The sequence below is a fragment of the Hirundo rustica genome, chromosome 7, assembly GCF_015227805.2.
Source record: "Hirundo rustica isolate bHirRus1 chromosome 7, bHirRus1.pri.v3, whole genome shotgun sequence".
NCBI lineage: Eukaryota > Metazoa > Chordata > Aves > Passeriformes > Hirundinidae > Hirundo > Hirundo rustica.
In genome coordinates, this window is record NC_053456.1 from 5192291 (window position 1) to 5210193 (window position 17903).

The following is a 17903-nucleotide window of genomic DNA, read 5'->3' on the forward strand; positions in this document are numbered from 1 at the left end:
AGCAAATTATTGCCTCAATATATAAAATAACTGTTTTTCTCTCACAAGGGGGAAAAGAATGAAATTTCATAGAGCAGTTTGGATTGGGAGAGACCCCAAAGATCATCCAGTTCCAACTCCACTCCATGGGCAGGGACACCTTCTGCTAGAACAAGTTGCACCAAACTCCATCCAAGCTGGCCTTTAAACGCTCCAGTGATGAGGCAAGAGGTCTTACAGCCCTGCTGTTCTTGTTGCTGAAGAAAGCCTAATCTTGCAAAGCACTTACACTTCAGCTCTCAAGGAAATAGGACTTTTGTCTGATTGCCAGCACTTCTAAGAGATGTCCCAGTTCAGCTCAGGGGTGAGAAGCAGCTCATACCAGATGATGGATGCACTACATTTATTGCACTTAGACAGAAAATCCTGGGCATGTAGGGTTGGAAATATTAAATCATATTAAGTCTATACCTATGGAAATATTCAAACCCTTAGAAAGCCATCTTGAGGATTTTCCCCTTCTCTTCTCCCAAGAGTAGTAAGGTCCCACCTCACAGACCCCCAGCCATCACTGACTCTCAGCATCTCCCCTTTGGAGTCACTTCATGCCCTTGGCTCAGCTCTCACTGATGCAGACTCTGTCACAGCCCAGTTCAGAGATCTGCACCAGCATCTGGATTCCAAAGTGACAAAGTGGCATTTCCCCTGTTTAAGTGCTAATCCCCTCCCAGCCACTGGATTTGTCAAAATCAACAACAGGAATAGGAAGACCTGCCTGTTTGTAGGTCACAGCTGAGTTAACAATTTCTTCCTCAACCTTCAGGTAGAAAATGAGAAGCATCCCCTCAGAAACAGAACTCTAGGTGAACTTGAGCAGAGATTTTAAAGCAGAAAGGGTCAGAGAGCTGATGAGCAAAACTCTGCAGATGATAAAACACCTTACTACTACCTTGGGAAGATTTCCTTCCTTAGCAAAATAATGACCTAGAGTCAGCTTCCACACACTGCCTGGCCATTTGACAGCTGGGAAGAGCTGCCTTCTTCCTGCACAGCCAGCAGCAAAGTGAGCAGAGCTGGACTACCCGCAGTGCCAGGTCACACAGCTGCACCTGCTCCCTCCTTTCCTCAGCCAACAGCCCCTCACAGGGAGTGATTTGTGTTCTAAAGCTGGAAGGTCTAGTTCATTAATTAAATCAAAGAAGATTTTCCCTACTTTCCCCTTCCTGCTAACCCTTCTGGAAAGCCCTCCCAGAGACTTTGTTCCTACCCCTCTCTGCAAACACTTACAGCCAGATCATTTGCTCGAGCTAATGAGAACTATTTTTCTTTTCTTCCGGCTTCCCTAGAAATGCCATCCCCCAGTTCTGCTCATCCTTTGCTCTTTTCATCAAGGCTGTAAACCGCGGCTCCCTCCCACGCACCCTCCCAGCTCCCAGCAGAGGGGTGACTGCAGGTTTTTGTAACCCCAGCCCATTAGTGTTTAATGGAGAAGGCAATGGCAGCTCCAGTGCCCTGACAGCCATCAGGATGCACCTTTCACCCGGCCTGGTGATTCCCTGCCAGCCCTCCACCTTCAATCCAGGAGTGATACCCGGGACTGTGAGCCCTGCAGCCCCAGCCTGCTCTCTGGCATGGGTGATACACCACAGGAGGTTGGATCCAACCCCAGAATTTATAACCAGCCCCAGACCAGGCACCTGCACCTTCCAGCAGCACCCAGATTTCCCTGCTGAGGGAATGGCTAGCATGCCTCAAGATTTAGCTTTCATATTTGCAGATTCTGTGCTGCCTAGAGATGTAGTTCTGAGCCTCACATTCAGTGCCAGCCAGCTCTGTTCACAGAGCAGGGAGACAAAACAAATCCTTTTCCTGCTGAGGACCAAGGAAAACCTTCAGCCCCAACAGCACAAACAATGGTGGACTAAAGAGAGAAAACAAGGAGGATAGGGCCTCACAACCTGAAACTGTAATTGGACAAATAGACCCCAATATGCAAATGGACCAAAACGTATAAAAATGTAAGGTCACGTAACTGGTCAGCCATTTCGATCCACCCTGGGTGCAGCCCTGGTCAGGCTCTGTCCTGCCCAAGGTGGGTCCTGGAGGCCTTTCAATAAACACCTACTTTATTCTCTAACTCTGTCCAGTCTCTGTTTCAGGCCGGCCTTCCCAAGGCATCTGTAGGAAACCCTAAATGGTTCCTTATGTTGAGAAGGGAGCTTCCCACAGCTGCCTCTCCTAACTGAACCCCTTGTGTGAGCACAGGGGGAGAGGGTGATGGAGAGCAGACAGAGCAAAGCTGGCAAACATCCCCATCCATGCCCCACCCTGGACTCCTCACACTACATTCAGAATTAGTTAGGGGAAACGGTGGAATTGGAGATATTATTATCCTCAAAATAAATTATGAAACAACTGATTTGGAGGAAACTTGAATTCTGAAATCTATGAGGGAAAATACCCACATTTTAACGTGCAAGTTATTAGGGAGAAATTTTCTGGAGGTGGTGACAGGTCCTAGGATTAAAATATTCTCCTAAATTTTTTCACAGAACCAACTGAGACCCTCACCAAATTAATGACTGACTTCTGCTTTTAGCTAAAGATGCTGCTCATGGGGTTCATGTCAAAATGGGTACAACTCTGTTTGAGTCCATGACAGGGGGAAATCTGCTCCAACATACATGAAGGTAGATATTTCTTAGCCTTTTTTGACAAGAGTTTTGTGCCCAGAAGTTTTCTGCCCTATGGAAAGTTTTGCCAGCACACAGGAAAAAGGAAGCACCCCATGTTAAGAAGCAATCCATTCATTCTGTCCAAGGGCACCTGTTCCTTTAAAAGAGATGATGAAAGAAAATAGAGTTTGACTTTTGACTCTTTTTTTTTTTTTTTTTTTTTTTTTTTTTTTTTTTTTTTTTTTTTTTTAACAGATCCAATGAGTTTGTGGAAAAATACTTCCTAACTTGTCAGGGCCATCAGCATACTGCTGTCAGTGGTGTTTTTATCTCTTTGCTTTAAAAAGGCTGCATCCTGAGATGGGTGTAGTGGGGGAATAGAAAAAGAAAAAGTTGATTACTGAAGTGCAGAAAAAAAGAGTTAGTATTTAGCTGAAGGCAAAAAAACCCTCCTCCTTGGAATGACTATCATAATTATGTGACAAACTGTCAACCTGCAGCTCAACAGCTGATGAACTTATCTGATTCTGAAGTGTGCACCAACAAGGAACAGGCAATAAGAGGGAAGGAATGATATAAAAGACAGAAATAAAATGTAAATTGTGCTGGCTGTCCACACATTTAGAATTTTTAAAGTTTGTGCTGACTTCCAAAAGCACTGAAGATTGAGCTGGGATGGACTGATAGTCTAGAGATATCTCAGTGTATCATTAGGGAGTCAATTTCTATTTGAGTGTTTGGCGCTTTATCAATAAAATATACCTCTAAAATATATATGGGAGGAGATACCAGGAGGCTGGGTGCTGATAATTGCCAGAATATCACTTTGGGGAAGATCACCAGGCTGTCAGGGTTGTGCTATCCCTGCTGCCTCTGGCTGCAGCTCCTTCCCTGGAATAAACACTCCTCGTGCTGTGCTCACAGGGAATCTCAGCGTGAGAACTTTTGGTGAAAAGCACTGAAGTCAAAAGTGCAAACAGCCCAATGAGTGCAAATCCATCATCTGCAGTGCGGGTGCATGTGATCTGCTCAATGAGCTCTGCGAGTGGGTCAGTGCTGTTTATTTTTTGGAAGGGGGAATATGCATTATCTGGACACTTTCTCTGTTGTCACTGCCTTGTCAGATCCTGATTTTGCAGATTCCCTGTGGCAGCAGCAGGAGAAGCTGCAGGAGTATGATCAACACTCACTTTCTACCTTCCTAGCAGAAGAACTGTTTTGAAAAGTCTGTAAGCTGAACACGAGCCTGTAGGGAAGGATTGGAGATAATAAATATCTAATGATAACAGGGGCTTATTACCTTGAGGAGACAACAACTCACTCTCCTTCAGAGGCAAACTGGATAACTATGAAATACCTGAGGAATTCTAACTGTAATGTATCTCTGTGAGGTGAGATCAGTGTCTGTTTTCCCCCCAGTACACCCAGTATAACCTCAAGGCTTCCATCTTGTTAATGTAACAAATGACACCATTTTCACTGGGCCAAACTGTCTGGAGCTGTCTGCAAGAGAGTGAGAAAAATTGTGAAGGTAAAAACATCCCAAAAGACACATAAGCCTGGGACTGAGCTTAACTGGAAATAATCCACTTGAAGAACACAGAAAACACTTGTTTTTCCCCACAGCCCTACAAACGACCCTGTATTGCTGGTGGGGAATTTCCACTGTGCTCAAATGAGGCAGGAGAGAAGATTCTTCAGTTTGGAGGAAATTCATGACTTGATGGTGACAAGGAAGGATTTTTAGGGTGCTAAAAGAAATATTGCACGCTGTTATGCAGCTCGTGCCCATGTCACCACATGGATCTGGGAATATCCTGGTGCAGAACTTGTTCTGCAGCTGGTGGTCGTGAGGGTGGTGCCTGAGCAACACGTGAGAGCTACAAGCATCAGCATGGCCAGTGAGTGATGCTGGAAAATTTATCCCAAGGTGTTTGTTATAATGCAAAATAAATTGGATTGGTCCAGTTCTTCCTTGTGGGTTACTTGAGGCTTAAAAAAGGCAGCAGCTATAAATATGTCATCTGAGTATCTGGAATTTGATTTAATATGTCACAATCTGTTCCTCCATTTCCAAGAAGGCTAAAAAAAAATATTCAGAACTACAGTTTCCGAGTCTATTGTCATTTGCTTTAAGGAAAATTTCTGTATTTTAATCTTATGATCCTAGAAATGATTTTTGCAATTTGGTTTTTCTGAAACCAATGAAACATTAAGTTGGCAGATGGTGTGCGGGCTCAGCAGATATAAAAGTTGTGTGGCTGTGCTAGGAATACAACATAAGTGTCCTGGCACATTGTGTTTGGGGGAGTTTTTTGTTTGGGTGAATTTTCTTTTTATTTTTTTTAAATACAATATAAACCCTACAGGCACATCTGCATCATCTTTTATAATACAATAAGGGGAAAAAAAGGAGCTTCTCTTATTGCTGACACAGTTTCTGAGACTGGATGACTGTCAAACTAATTTAAATTTTAAAATAAAATGCTTACAAACGTGGTACAGAGAGAAGATACTTGATCCAGTGGACAGACTGGAGTCTGGGATCCCAAGAGCAAATGTCTGAATTCTGAGAGTAACATCTATGAACAATGTCATTCTTCCTTAGGAAAATGAGTTGAAGTCACAAACCAAGGTGTTTAAAAACTGCAGAGAAAACATATCGTAAGCATAAAGTGCTATTAATTTTTGAGAAAAAAGCCATATTTCTTTGCTTATTAGATGCATCAAAAATTCTTCCAAATCTCAAAATTTACACATAAATATTCTCAAAGCCTAAATCCCCAAAATATATTTCAGCAGTAGAATGAAAGCTTAAAAACTCTGAGCAACAGGAAGATGCATATTTATATGAATGCTATTCAAGAAATGATATTGCATGTGCCGTTTATTTATTTATTACAGGTCTTTTGCACTGTCACAGCTTTTAGGAGGGGCTCTCCTGAGCAGCAGTCACTGCCTGAGAACAGCAAAGGCTTCTATGCTGGGATTAAGGTAATGCCCACGGCCCTGAGTCACTGACTAGGGAATATTTGAAAATCATGATGAGGAAACATAAGCCCTGTTCACCACAAGCAGTGCTGCTTCGTTGTTCACTTTGAGAAAAAGGCTTTCAGTTTGTCTGCAAAACACCTGGAAGCACCCACTGGCACACTGCGCAGGTGTGGACACTGATGTGCCTCAAAGTAGGAACAAAGCTCTGTGTCCTAGTAAATGTGCCCTGAACAGCTCTGGGAGTTTTGTGTGATGGGAAGACATGACCACAAACCTGTGAGGATGCACAGTTCTGTTGGAACTAAACCAGAACCAAGTGAAGAAAAAATATGGATTTTTATCCAGCATCTTGTTACAGTCAGGCATTACCAAAGAGAAGTTACTGAAGATAAACTCTCGCTGCGTGCAAGGACCCGGTCTAATCCCACTGAGGGGTTAGGCTGTCAGCCTGGCAGTCCAGGAGACTCTGGAACCTTCTAAGTGTCATGCCTCCATGAAAAGGGTTTCAAAACTCTGGCAGCCCATTCTGTATGGTATCTGAAGAACAGTTTCTGAGGAATTTTTTAAATGTGAAAATTTTCCAGGAGTGGAAAATCCCATTTCTGACTAGCCCAGAGAGCTGTTTCTGCTCTTTTCCCAGGACAACGGGCAGACAGAAAAAAACACAACCTGAGCTGTCTCCCTGGGGGCAGGGGTCTCCAAACCTGTAATATTTTATGTGCAGAACAATTCTTCTTCCTGCCACAGCAGGGAAGAGGAATTGGTCAAAATTTGCAATTATTTTGCACCTGGTGCAGATTACAAACATGGAGTGCATAACCATGAGGTAATGCCAGACTTCATGCCCTGGTATCTCTTCTACTGCATGGGGATAGGAGCTCCTTTAAACCAGGGATATTAAAAATGAAATAATTCTACAGTATTATTATCAGGCTTAGTAAAAACCAGCTTTCAGATTTAGAGATGAGAAGCAATTACGCATTCTATATGGGAATTGGAAACATTTTCTTAATTGCCAAGAATGTTAAAGTATGTTAGCAGCAATTTTACCTTATAAAGTTGAAGATCACTATTACAAAATGTATTATTATTAAGGAGATTATGATAAAGATTATTATTATTTTGCAGGTAATTATGTATCTTAATAATTGATTAAAACTACTTAAGACTTCCCAGATGTCAGCATTGCCTGATTAATCTGTCATCTCTCTTGCCTGTCAAAGTTAACTAAAAATTGTTTTCTTATTTCCAGTTTTTACCAGAATCACTAGAAATTGCAGAGGATGGCAAGGAGCATGTTTTGACTGTCCTGAGCACAGTACCCATTGCATGTCCTGGGCCGGATGATTCCTGTAAAATTACTTTACAACTAAGTACTGAGGACTTGGGTAAGAGTTTTACCTATTGACATCAAATCAATGGGATCACTTTTTCCAGTATTTAAGTTGCAATGCATTCTAATAGAAAATACAATATATAAATAATACCAAAGGGCAGGAGCCATAAAATCAGCAAACTAGGCCATAATTTTATCTGCAAAATAAAACAGCTGATAATATCTGACAGGTTTTTGAGAGGAAAAAAACCCTATAGCCATAAATCTGACTAGCAATAACCTGAATAGTAGTCTGTTGAGATTTATGGATGAAATAACTGAGAGTAAAAGAACTTATTTTAAATTCCAGGAGCGTAAAATTCCATTTTAAGGGGCTTTTTTTGTAGCAGGAATGTTCTTAGGTAGAATAATTTCATTAATTATCAATAAAAAGCTCCCCTACAGATTTATTATTCAGTAAATGCATAGTGAAGCCTTTTTTCTTTCTTTTGCTGCCTTATAGTTTTTGTCTAACTTAATACAGAAGGAAAAAAATCATTCTTGCGCTTATGTATTATTCTCTTTCTAAATATTTAGGGTATTTTATATTTTATTAACTTGAAAACACTGACAATGTCACTGAGAAAACTCTTGCACTTTTATTCAGTAAATGTTGTCTTCAGGTCAATCAGGTGGAATACCCTTCCTGCCTAAGGGTGACACGTAGGTATTTACTTTCTATTTGCACTAAATAAAACACCCAAGCCTTTTTCTAACAAGTCACTTCTTTCTCTCCCATAAGCGACTCAGTAAGAAAAATGTTTAGAGATAAGATTGCAGCTGCAGTTTCTCTACCCACGAAAAGCCAGCTCTAAAAATTGCTGGCAAAACCCAGGTAGCTCCTGATATTTTTCCTTTTCAATTCCCTTTCCTAGCTCTCCTCACCATCAGCCAAGTGCTTAGACAGAAGAAAGAAAAATAATTTAAATGACATCATAACACAATGATCTTAAACTGAGCAGCACCTTATGGTTCCAGCAGCTGTGTTGGCTCTCGTACGTGGAGTACTTTGCATTTCTCCATGGCTCAGCACTGCTCTCGGCTTGGAGTCTGTGCTGCTCCATCAGGAAAACATCCGCTGAGCTCATGGGAAAGGATTTCCTTGGATTGCAGGGTAGAGGAGAGGCTGCCTGGCACTGGGGGATTAGGGAGGTCGGGGCTGGTGTGTGCTGGGACATCCACACAGACTCCCAGCAGCCCAGACATTGACTGCCCTGAGGATCAGATAGCAATTAGCCCCACTCAAGGCCACGAGTTTAACTCACATTTTCTTAGGCACGGAACAAAGCTTTCAGAAACTCCCTGACACTGAGAGCGTGGGCCAGGAGTTCTCAAATGGGGGAGGCTGATCTCAGCACATCAGGCTGAGACTGACCCCTCACCAAGCTCTCCTCCAGTCCCACAGCGTGCACTTGACTGGAAGAAAGAGAGGATACAAGACTCGCAGAAGAAATTCTATTTTCAAGCTGTCAATGGCCTTGATGTGTGGGTGCCAAGAGGTGCCAGGAGGAAGGCACAACTCGTCCAATTAACTCATATTTCAAGGAAGTTGTCACTGAAGTGGAAAATTTCTGTTACTTTCAATCAACTCATTTCTGCAGCTTAAACTAAAGCCAGCTCCAGCCCGTGGTTGCTCCATCCTGAGGCTGTTTCCTCAGATGACACTCGGGCTGTTATCTATTGAGCTATCTATATGTACTTAAGGCTGAGGATCTGCTGCTGGGTGTCTGCACAACCACGTTTGCTCTGAGCCTTTATTGTCTTCAGGGTCCATCAGTTCATCTGAAGGAACACTGCGGGCTTCTGAAAAATCTGTGCTGGCCACAGTGCTGGAAATTAAAAATAAAAACCATTTTAGCTGCGATTCGTTTATACCGAATAAATTAACTGACAAGCTCCTTGTCTGGCTGAATCCATAAAACTACACTGTTGTGCTAATTATGTAGGGAATAAGTGATAAGAAAGCTAATTACAAGCACAGAAATATCTCTCCAAGTTCAGACAATATCATAATGAATGCCAAGGCACAGCAGAGCCATTGGAGTTCGGCTTCTGTTCAGTTTATCGCTGCTATTTTGACAAGATGATTTTCTTTGATTTTAAACTTTTGTTCTGGGTTGTGAGCACGGCTCATGGGGCTGTAATGGCAGTAAATATTCCTCATGGAAATCTCCAACTTAATTGAATCAAGAACCTTGAAAATGAGCCAGGACTTTTCTATAAGATGTGAGGTGAGGCAGCTTTTAAGGGTTTGATAGGAGAGATAGTATGTCATTAATATCTGTAGATTTTAGTTCTGCTCCCATAGCACTGCACAGGGTTAATTTAAATTATACTTCATGAGATTTTTCCAGAAGGAGTAAGACTCTGATTATTTGATTGTATTAGAAATGCATCTTAAAACACTTTAATGTCATCTCTATAAATTATCAAGCAATTCTACAAATGGGAAGAATGCTATGAAAATCACTTACTTTAATGTCAGAAAATCACTTATTTTCATTTCAGATTAATTTTATGGCCACCATTTCTAGAACTTTATTCTTATCTGATGATTATTAGCAGTATGGGACAGAAAACTAAGTATTCCTCAAGAAACATTGGAAGTCCTGAAATCAGTAGTTAGATCCTGACTGGCTTCAGTGAGACCACAGTTTCATTTTGTGTCGACCAAATGATTCATGAAAGCTTGAGTGGCTTCTAGAGAAGAAAACGCACACTGTATGTAGTGCAGACCAGATGGCTCAGAACTAAATGCTATCATAATTCAGCATGTGTAAGGAAAAACACACCTATGGAAATAAAAATTCAGGTTTGCCCTTTACCTGAGACCTCAGCAGAAAGGGTCAGGACCCGAGAGGAGTGACACTGCCATTCTGGCTGTGTTTAGAGGTCCCTTTAGGAAAGATATGATGTGCAGTGCCATTGTCACACTGATTTTTGTCACCACACATCATTACTCCACACACCACAGATGCTGACATAGCCAATATCTCCATAGCTTATTATTTTTCCAACTTCTTAGTGAACTTATCAGCACAATATTTCTGTGAAGGGTACAAATGAAACTATAGATATTTTACAGACTGGGAAGCAGTCTGTAAGCCAAAAAATACAAATACAGACCTGCTGCATTTGCTTGTTGTGGATCCGTAGCTCACAAAAAACTTACTCAAGAACCCTCCTTTTTCACATCAAAACACCTGTTCATTTTAAATTAAATAACTCCCAGCAGATACCTCCTTATACTCCAGACAGTGAAAGAGAAACATTTTCCAGAAACACAGATTCATCTCTTTCTTTGTCATGAGAACTACTTGTCTTCATTCACTGGGCATGGGCCCATGAAGATAACACTGTCATCCCAGAAATATTATCACCTGCACAAAAATAGACACCTCTGAGTTTTTAGTAAACTTTGGGGATAAAAAACCAGCACAGTGAAGAGTGTAGAGGGATTTCAGATTCAGTCAGCCACAACTGCCTTCATGCAGAGCCCATCTGGTTCCAAGGCAGGCGCGTGCTGGAATGAGGAGCGTTGAGCAGAGCGCAGGGTACGGGCAATGTTTTGGGTGACTCTTGTCAGACTCTGTGTCGGTGTTCACTGCAGGCAGCCAGGTGCCAGGGCCCCCAGACGTCGCCCTCTCGGCCTGCCAGGTGGATCTGCTGCCGGGGCCCTGCTCGGGGAGCAGCTGTGCAGCAGCCACGGTGACGGTGACAGCTGTGACGGACTTTGCGCAGGACGGGAACCGCGCCAGCCGCATCAGCGCTCAGCCGGCCGCACCGGGGGATTTGCTCTGGAGGGCTTACACACCCAGGGATGTGAAGGTTAGGTCCTGGAATCAGCTGGGAAATGTGGCAAATCTAAATGAGAGGCTTTTCTTTTCTTTTTATTTTTCTCTTTCCTTTTTTTTTCTTTTTTTTTTTTTTTTAAGTTTTTTTATTCGTTTCTTTTCCAAAGAAAATAAAATTTTAGGAATTGTTGTCATAATAGTTTGGTTTGAAAGGGACCTTAAAGACCATCCAGTTCCATGCCCTGGCACGGGCAGGGACACCTTCTACTTTCCCAGGTTGTTCCAAGCCTCATCCAACCCCGCCTTGGACACTTCCAGGGAAGGGGCAGTCACAGCTTCTCTGGGCACCCTGTGCCAAGGCCTTCCCATCCTCACAATAAAGAAATTTTTTTTTTGCCCTCTGTCAGCAGAGTAAAGCAAAACCATCACCCTATACACCAAGAAAATTAACATGGAGTTCCTTGTGTTTGACAGATTTAGGTTTGATTATTAGTCAGCACATCAGTGAGGCCAAGAGCTGGAATGCAGAAGTAGCCAGGAGTGCTTCTGTCCACTGGGAAGGGAGAGAGGGAGAACATGGGTTAGGGAACGAGCACCTTTCTGAGAAGGAGGAAGGGGGAAATTGAGGGTTTGGAGAACATTTGCTGGAAAAGCAGAGGAAAGGCAGAGCCTTAGAAAGGAGAGAGGAGAAGGGGATTCAGCAGTGCCGTGTTCAGTTTGTGACTGTGCCATGAATTTCCAGGACACCTTTGATGACACACGTGGCTGCTCCATCTCTTCATTTTTACCACTACAAAATGTCCAAAATAAAAATAATAAGCAATGAGGAAAGCAAGTCACACTTTCCCTGCAGAAAGCCTGACCAAAGAAATGTGGTGAGCAGGGACCAGCCCTTTGTCTGTGAAGTTATTTCAGGACCTCAGGTGGGAGGTTTGAGAGCTGTAATCCCACTGCCCCAGGGAATTAACCTGAGCACTGATTTGACTGAGCTACATTTCTCAGAGCAAGGACACATCCAAGCTGCAATATTTAAGTAACTGAAAACAACGCCCCAGTGAAATCCACAAATTCCCCGTCCTATTTTTTGTGGATTTTGTCATGAGAGAATGAGATTAAACTAGACCAAAAGGAATTTTTTTCTTCAAAGGTAAAATGCCTAGCATGGATGTATAACATTTCATCTCCAGAGCTGGCTTCTTTTAAACTTTTTAAGATTCTTAAACCAGAAATTACAGCTAATTCAGCATAGTGCACGCACACACTCCTATTTTTGCTTGAAATTACAAATTCTTTAATTAAAATATGAAGATGTATCAAGTGTGAAATTGAATTAATCAATTTTAATAATAAATTTAATTTGTCTTAGTTAAAACTTGATCTATGGAAACATAATAGACAATACATTCCCTCCTCCTCATTTTCCCATTGCTGCTTTGTAGTTAATTAGAGGCCTTAATGTAAAATAGTTTTTGCAACATAGCAAGAAAAATCCATGTATTAAAAGCCACATAACCTTTACTCCTTCTGACTTGTTAGATATTTTTGATTTATCAGAAAATTTAACAGAAATGGTGGGCAGAATATCCTGACATATCTAGATATCCATTAACAGGATATCCTCAGCAAACTACTCCTGCCTTCAACCAGGAATTGTGTCTTCTGCTGACATCATGCAAGAAAGCGGGGCAGGAAGGTCCACATGGAATTGTTTGTGCTGAATTTTTACTTAGGAAGTGTGAGGCTGTGGAGAAAATGGGAAAATTCTGAGACACTTCATATCACGTGGTAAATCCAAATGATACAACTGACCCCAGATCAAAAAGTTGTTCAAAGAAGGGTTCATTTTTTCAGTCCTCAAGACCATCATTCTAAAAGTGTGGTGTGACAGACATGGGTAGGCATCTGAGAAGTGTTTCTGTGTTGTGGTTAAGGGGCGTTTTGAAATACAGATGATGTATTGCTGCAGGTGAGGAGTGTTGTCAGGAACTGAGGTCCTATCTTCACCCTCTAATTCATTTATTTAATTTCATCCCCGTTCCCAAAAGCCAAGTTCTGCTTTGCCACTGAAAGACTGCACAGGGATATAGCAGCCATCCTTCTTCCCCGCTCCGTGGATCCTGGTAGAACTAACTGAAGTGCACCTCTGGACTCCTCATGGGGAAGGAGGGAGCAAAGGATTAACAGCCCTGGCCAAGAAATCAGTCTGTCAGGGTGGAGAATGGAAAGCCATAACACACCATCACTCCCACCAGTATGACTGGGAGCTCTTCATATCGCAAATCACAACCCAGTCCTGCATTTTTGGGAAGTGGACAGCAGAGCACTCAGCTGTTAAAAAAACACCCTTTTGAGCAGACCTTGCCATGTGGGTCCAACATGGAGATTCAGGTGTTACAGCTTCAGAGCCCTGCCTCTGGCTTCTGCAGGCACATCTGCTCCCTGCCGGGTACCAGGGCTCTCACAGCTCCTCTGTGACCCAGCTGGTGCCCAAGGAATCAAGGGCTGATGCAGATGAAGATCTCTGTAGCTGCAGTAGAACCTTTCCTGTTTCACCCACATACTTAAAGCAGTGTGATTTGGAGCCTCCTCATCAATATCTGATCAATGTCCACATCAAACAGATAAATCAGCCATTCAGATGCTGTAACAGGAAATCTGAGGTCAGATTGGAGGACAGGCAGCTACTACTAAAACATGCTAATGTTACTTAATTACAGCATAATTTTTTACCATATTTCATTAAAATTAGTACAATTAAATGAGCACACTATTCTCCTGGTAATTTCAGTGAATGATCTGCTCCATAGAAAAAGGTTTTACTAAAAAACTTCATCTTTTACCAGATAAGGGAAGAGATTACATCAGATGAACAGGAACACTTTGAACTCCCTTACTGGCTATGATTAAACTCTGTGGTTTGAAAGCTGAGCCTATTTTGTCCCCATCTGCAATCATGTTTCAGAAGTCAGGCCGTAGTTTGTACTTAACCCATGAATCCCGCCCCTAATGTTTTGTGAGGAACAGTAATGAAGAAAAACTGCTGTGCAGACTGTATTCATTACACATTTCATTTTAACTAGGTCACAGTTCGAGACCTCCCAACAGGGAACTGCTACTCTTTCACTGATCCACACATTATCACATTTGATGGATGGTGAGTATTTTGCTTTGAAATAATTTGGCTCAATAACTGCAGTTATCAGTTTCTGGATGTGGCATGCATTTGGGCTTACATTAGAATATCAAAAAACCATTGAACAAGTTTGCTTACTATGAGGAATGTACTCCTTCAAGAGCACATGTGGTTTTCTTCCAGCTGTGTACTCCTTTTAACAAAAAGACTAGAAATTGATTAATCTTTGAGAAGCAATGGGTTTGAGTCTAAATAATTTATACAAGGCAATGGTGAGGTTCCAAAATGTTCTTCAAATTAAACCATCACTAGTGGCTCTGAGAGGGTGTCTGCACCATGTGTCATAGTGTTAGTGACACCCCAGTGCCACCCAAGGGACACATTATGTCACCAGGGCAGCACAGCACACAGGGGCAGCCTGGTCCTTCCCAGGAGTTTAGCAACATTTGCTGCAAAGTCACTCACCAGAAGGATGCTCTTGATTTCTTCTACTTCCAGATCTGGTTTATGTCCAGCTGGAGCTGACAATCATAAACACAACGAAAAATACCCATAAAGATGGCGCTAATGTCTCAGATTAAAAAAAAAAGTCTAGAAATTATGTGTCAAATATCAGGAGGAGAATGTAAAAATAAAGTTGTACATCCCCCCTTAGTGTCCAAATGTCCTCTTGTATTACCCAGCAATAAGCTGCTTAAAGACTAACTGAGCCAAACTGGTGCCTTTGGTTTGACAGCCTGAACTGTACAGAACTTTTCCACATTTAATTCCCCTAATCATTCATGGACCTATTTACCTCAGCTGATTGGCACTACTGAAAGTTTTTAAAATTTGCACCTGGCACACGTGATCCAGCGTTGCAAATATTTCAGAGGATATTCCAAGTTTGTCATCCCACCATTAACCTCCGGATGGCACAGACAATGACTTTGGGTGCACAGTGTCCACCACTGGCTGGGCAGGTGTGAATTTCTGCCACCCTGATACCCCAATTTCAGTGCTCTGGAGGTGGCATCTGAAATGACATCAGAGCTGGAGAAATCTGCTGATGAAATGTAAGAAAGGCAGTGTCTCCGTTAAAAACTGCACATTGGCTTCTAACAAAGATTTCATGTAAGTTGGGCAATCTGGGATAGGAGATTAGCTCTGCTCATCCATGGTTTCCTATTCCACCTTCTGCTTTGATGAACAGCATTTAAAGTTGGTCAGGAACTTTTTTTGTACAAGTTTGGGTGCTTTTCTTGCTTTGGAAGCTTCATTAGAGCTGGAAGAGGTTCACAGATATTCCCATGCCTCATGTAGCTGCAAATTATTTCAACTCTGGGATATTAAACCAGATCAGAGTATTATTTCAAACCTCTCTATACATTTATATTCTAAAATACTCCCTTTTCATGGAGGGCTGGGAACAGACAGTGATCTGCCAGACTGATGTGTTTAGGGAGTTATAAATAGCTGAAAAGTACCTCTTGGAATGGGGACACCCTTCCAGCCATGTAGCACATTTTACATTGCTTCCATGGAAATAAAAAGTCTAAAACCAAAAAAAAAAAAAAAAAAAAGCAATTTTATTTGAATAACTCATTTTTAAATCCTATTGTTGATAGCACACAGAAATGCTTCTAGGCAATTTTTGTTCTGCTTCAGCACAGGGAGTTTGGAAAAGCCCATCCTTCTGTGTCAACCTGCCTCAGAGACACACAGACTTGAAAGAGGAAAAACCCAGGATCAGCTTGGCTCCTCGAAAACTGCACGTTTTTCCTTGTGGACAGACATTCATCACTGCTCTGTCCAGTGCAGCTTTAAATGAGCCAAGCTGATGGGGCTTCGTCCATCTCAATAACTAGGTTATTTCCCTAAGATGTATCACTTCTTGATATTCAGCCAAGTTTCTTACCCATCATTTCACAGTCCCATTACTCCTACTTATATTCCCATTTATTACTGTAAATAATTTCTCTTTCAATTATTATAATGATTAGGCTACCTTTTTACACATCAGTTAAGCAACTTCTCTAACTGCCTATCCAAAAAAATTGTTAACCCGTTAGCAAATGATTTTAAAGCTCCATATTTAAGGAACGAGGGATGCAATTCCTGCTTCTGTCCTGGTACAAAACTGTAATCTGAAGGCAAAGGCTGACAGCAGAGGTCTGGAAGTGAAGCATTCCCCCTTTTTCATGGAAGGGAGTGTGGTGGGAAAATGTATATGAAATGAGAACCTTTTTGTTCTTTCAAAATTTAAATAAAAATCATTAAAAATTTTAAATTTAACTTCAATACAAGTAGTTCTTTGAATAGATTTGGTAAATTGAAAAATGGTATAAAAATCAAATTACTGGATTCTTATTGGCAGTTACATTTTCTTACTGAAATTGCAACTTCCAGTGTATTTTTTAACTTCTATTGTGCTGTTTCCAATGTTTTTAATCTGACATAGTGAGCTCACATTACATCTGAGGTAGTTAGCTATTCATTAGATGACTGAAATACCCAACTCCCACTCCTTAATAACACTCTCCTTTGCTGTGCCTCCCCCTAATATATGTCTGTAGGAAAATTTATCTTGTAATCTTTTCATTCTTTTCACCAAAGGCTGTGACTGAAAATCAAAGAAGAATGTGTCATATTTTACAGCATAAGCACAATCAATTTGTGTATATTGGAGCGTAGATGTGAAATAACGTTAATTATACCGGCTAAAATCCAGAGAGAGCACTTCCTTTTATAGCAAAGTACCTTCTAAATTAAACAAATGTGAAAGCCTGGTAAAGCAAAAGTATAGCCCTCATTACTGGTTATGGCACATTATAAATATAAAAGCTTTTCATGTCATAAATCGCAGATTCTTAAATATGAAGTACTAGCTTAAAACTAAATATGCAGAAAATCCTTTTAGGGCAAAGTAAAAAGGGGAATATTTTTTTGATTGGGGAACTATATACATCATTTATGTTATTTTGCATTTTACCTAACAACAACAAAAAAAGGTTAAAATATTTTAAGCTTTCTCAAAAATTTACACTAATCTATATTATCCCATCAATATTATATTATCACCAAGGAAATGGCATCATTTGCTGGTTGGCTCTAGTGACTTACATCACAGCAGCCCACAGCTAAGTCCTGGCATGAGTAGCCCTGCCAGGTGCTGGGGTTTTGATAGTCTGCAGCAGTTTAGTTGTCCCCAGGTATCCTGCTGAATATAATCCAACATCTGCTCTGAGAAAACGTGATGGGATGAACGCTCTGACAGCAGAGAACATCCTTCAGCACCACCCAGCTCTTCATAGGGTCAAGCCTACAGTGAAACAGGTCCTAGTAGCAAGGAAAGAAGGAGCCTGGAGGGTCATGTCAACAAATCAAATCATTTAGTGTCAAAGCTGTGGTGGAAAATCTTCAGGAATTACCACAAAAAGCACTGAAATAATACAAAGGTGAAGTACAGCTCGGTGAAGAGGAAGTGCAGGGTGTAAGTTAATTGAACACTACTAGGTAGTAGTTGTTTACATGTGTCTATAACCCCCTCTGTCCCTCTCTTAGGATTTACCAACAGAAATTAGTCCTATGCAGGCTCACTGCCAAAACCAAACACTCAGGAGTGTTTTGTAATTATTGGATAAAGGGCAGAACTCAAGATGTGACTTCGTGCCTGGACAAGAACTCGCTTCCCCCCTTGGAAAGCAATCTAAGCACACAGAGTGGGAGGGAGGAACCCCTTTCCACCCAGTCTGACCATTGCTGCAGACTACCAGGGAAGCAGGATGAGGAAGTGCACTGTGGAGGGAGATTTAGACACTAAGAGTGGTGCCTGGTCCGCAAGGAACACAAAGAACTCCTTTTTGCAAGAGCTGCTCTAAACCTGCTTCAGGCATTTGGTACTACAGGCAACCTCTCCAGCGCTGTCCAAGGAATCATTATCGCAATTACAGTTGTATAAACATCACAAAAGT

The 17903-nt window shown here is 41.6% G+C and overlaps 1 protein-coding gene across 1 annotated transcript in view; it reads left to right on the forward strand.

Moving 5' to 3' along the window:
* LOC120755029 (von Willebrand factor D and EGF domain-containing protein-like) overlaps nt 1–17903 on the forward strand; it is a 178168-nt gene that overhangs the window by 51514 nt on the left and 108751 nt on the right. Inside the window, 4 exon segments of the mRNA XM_040069525.1 lie at nt 5559–5648; nt 6901–7036; nt 10634–10851; nt 13898–13971. Of these exon segments, the coding sequence (XP_039925459.1) occupies nt 5559–5648; nt 6901–7036; nt 10634–10851; nt 13898–13971 (518 nt within the window).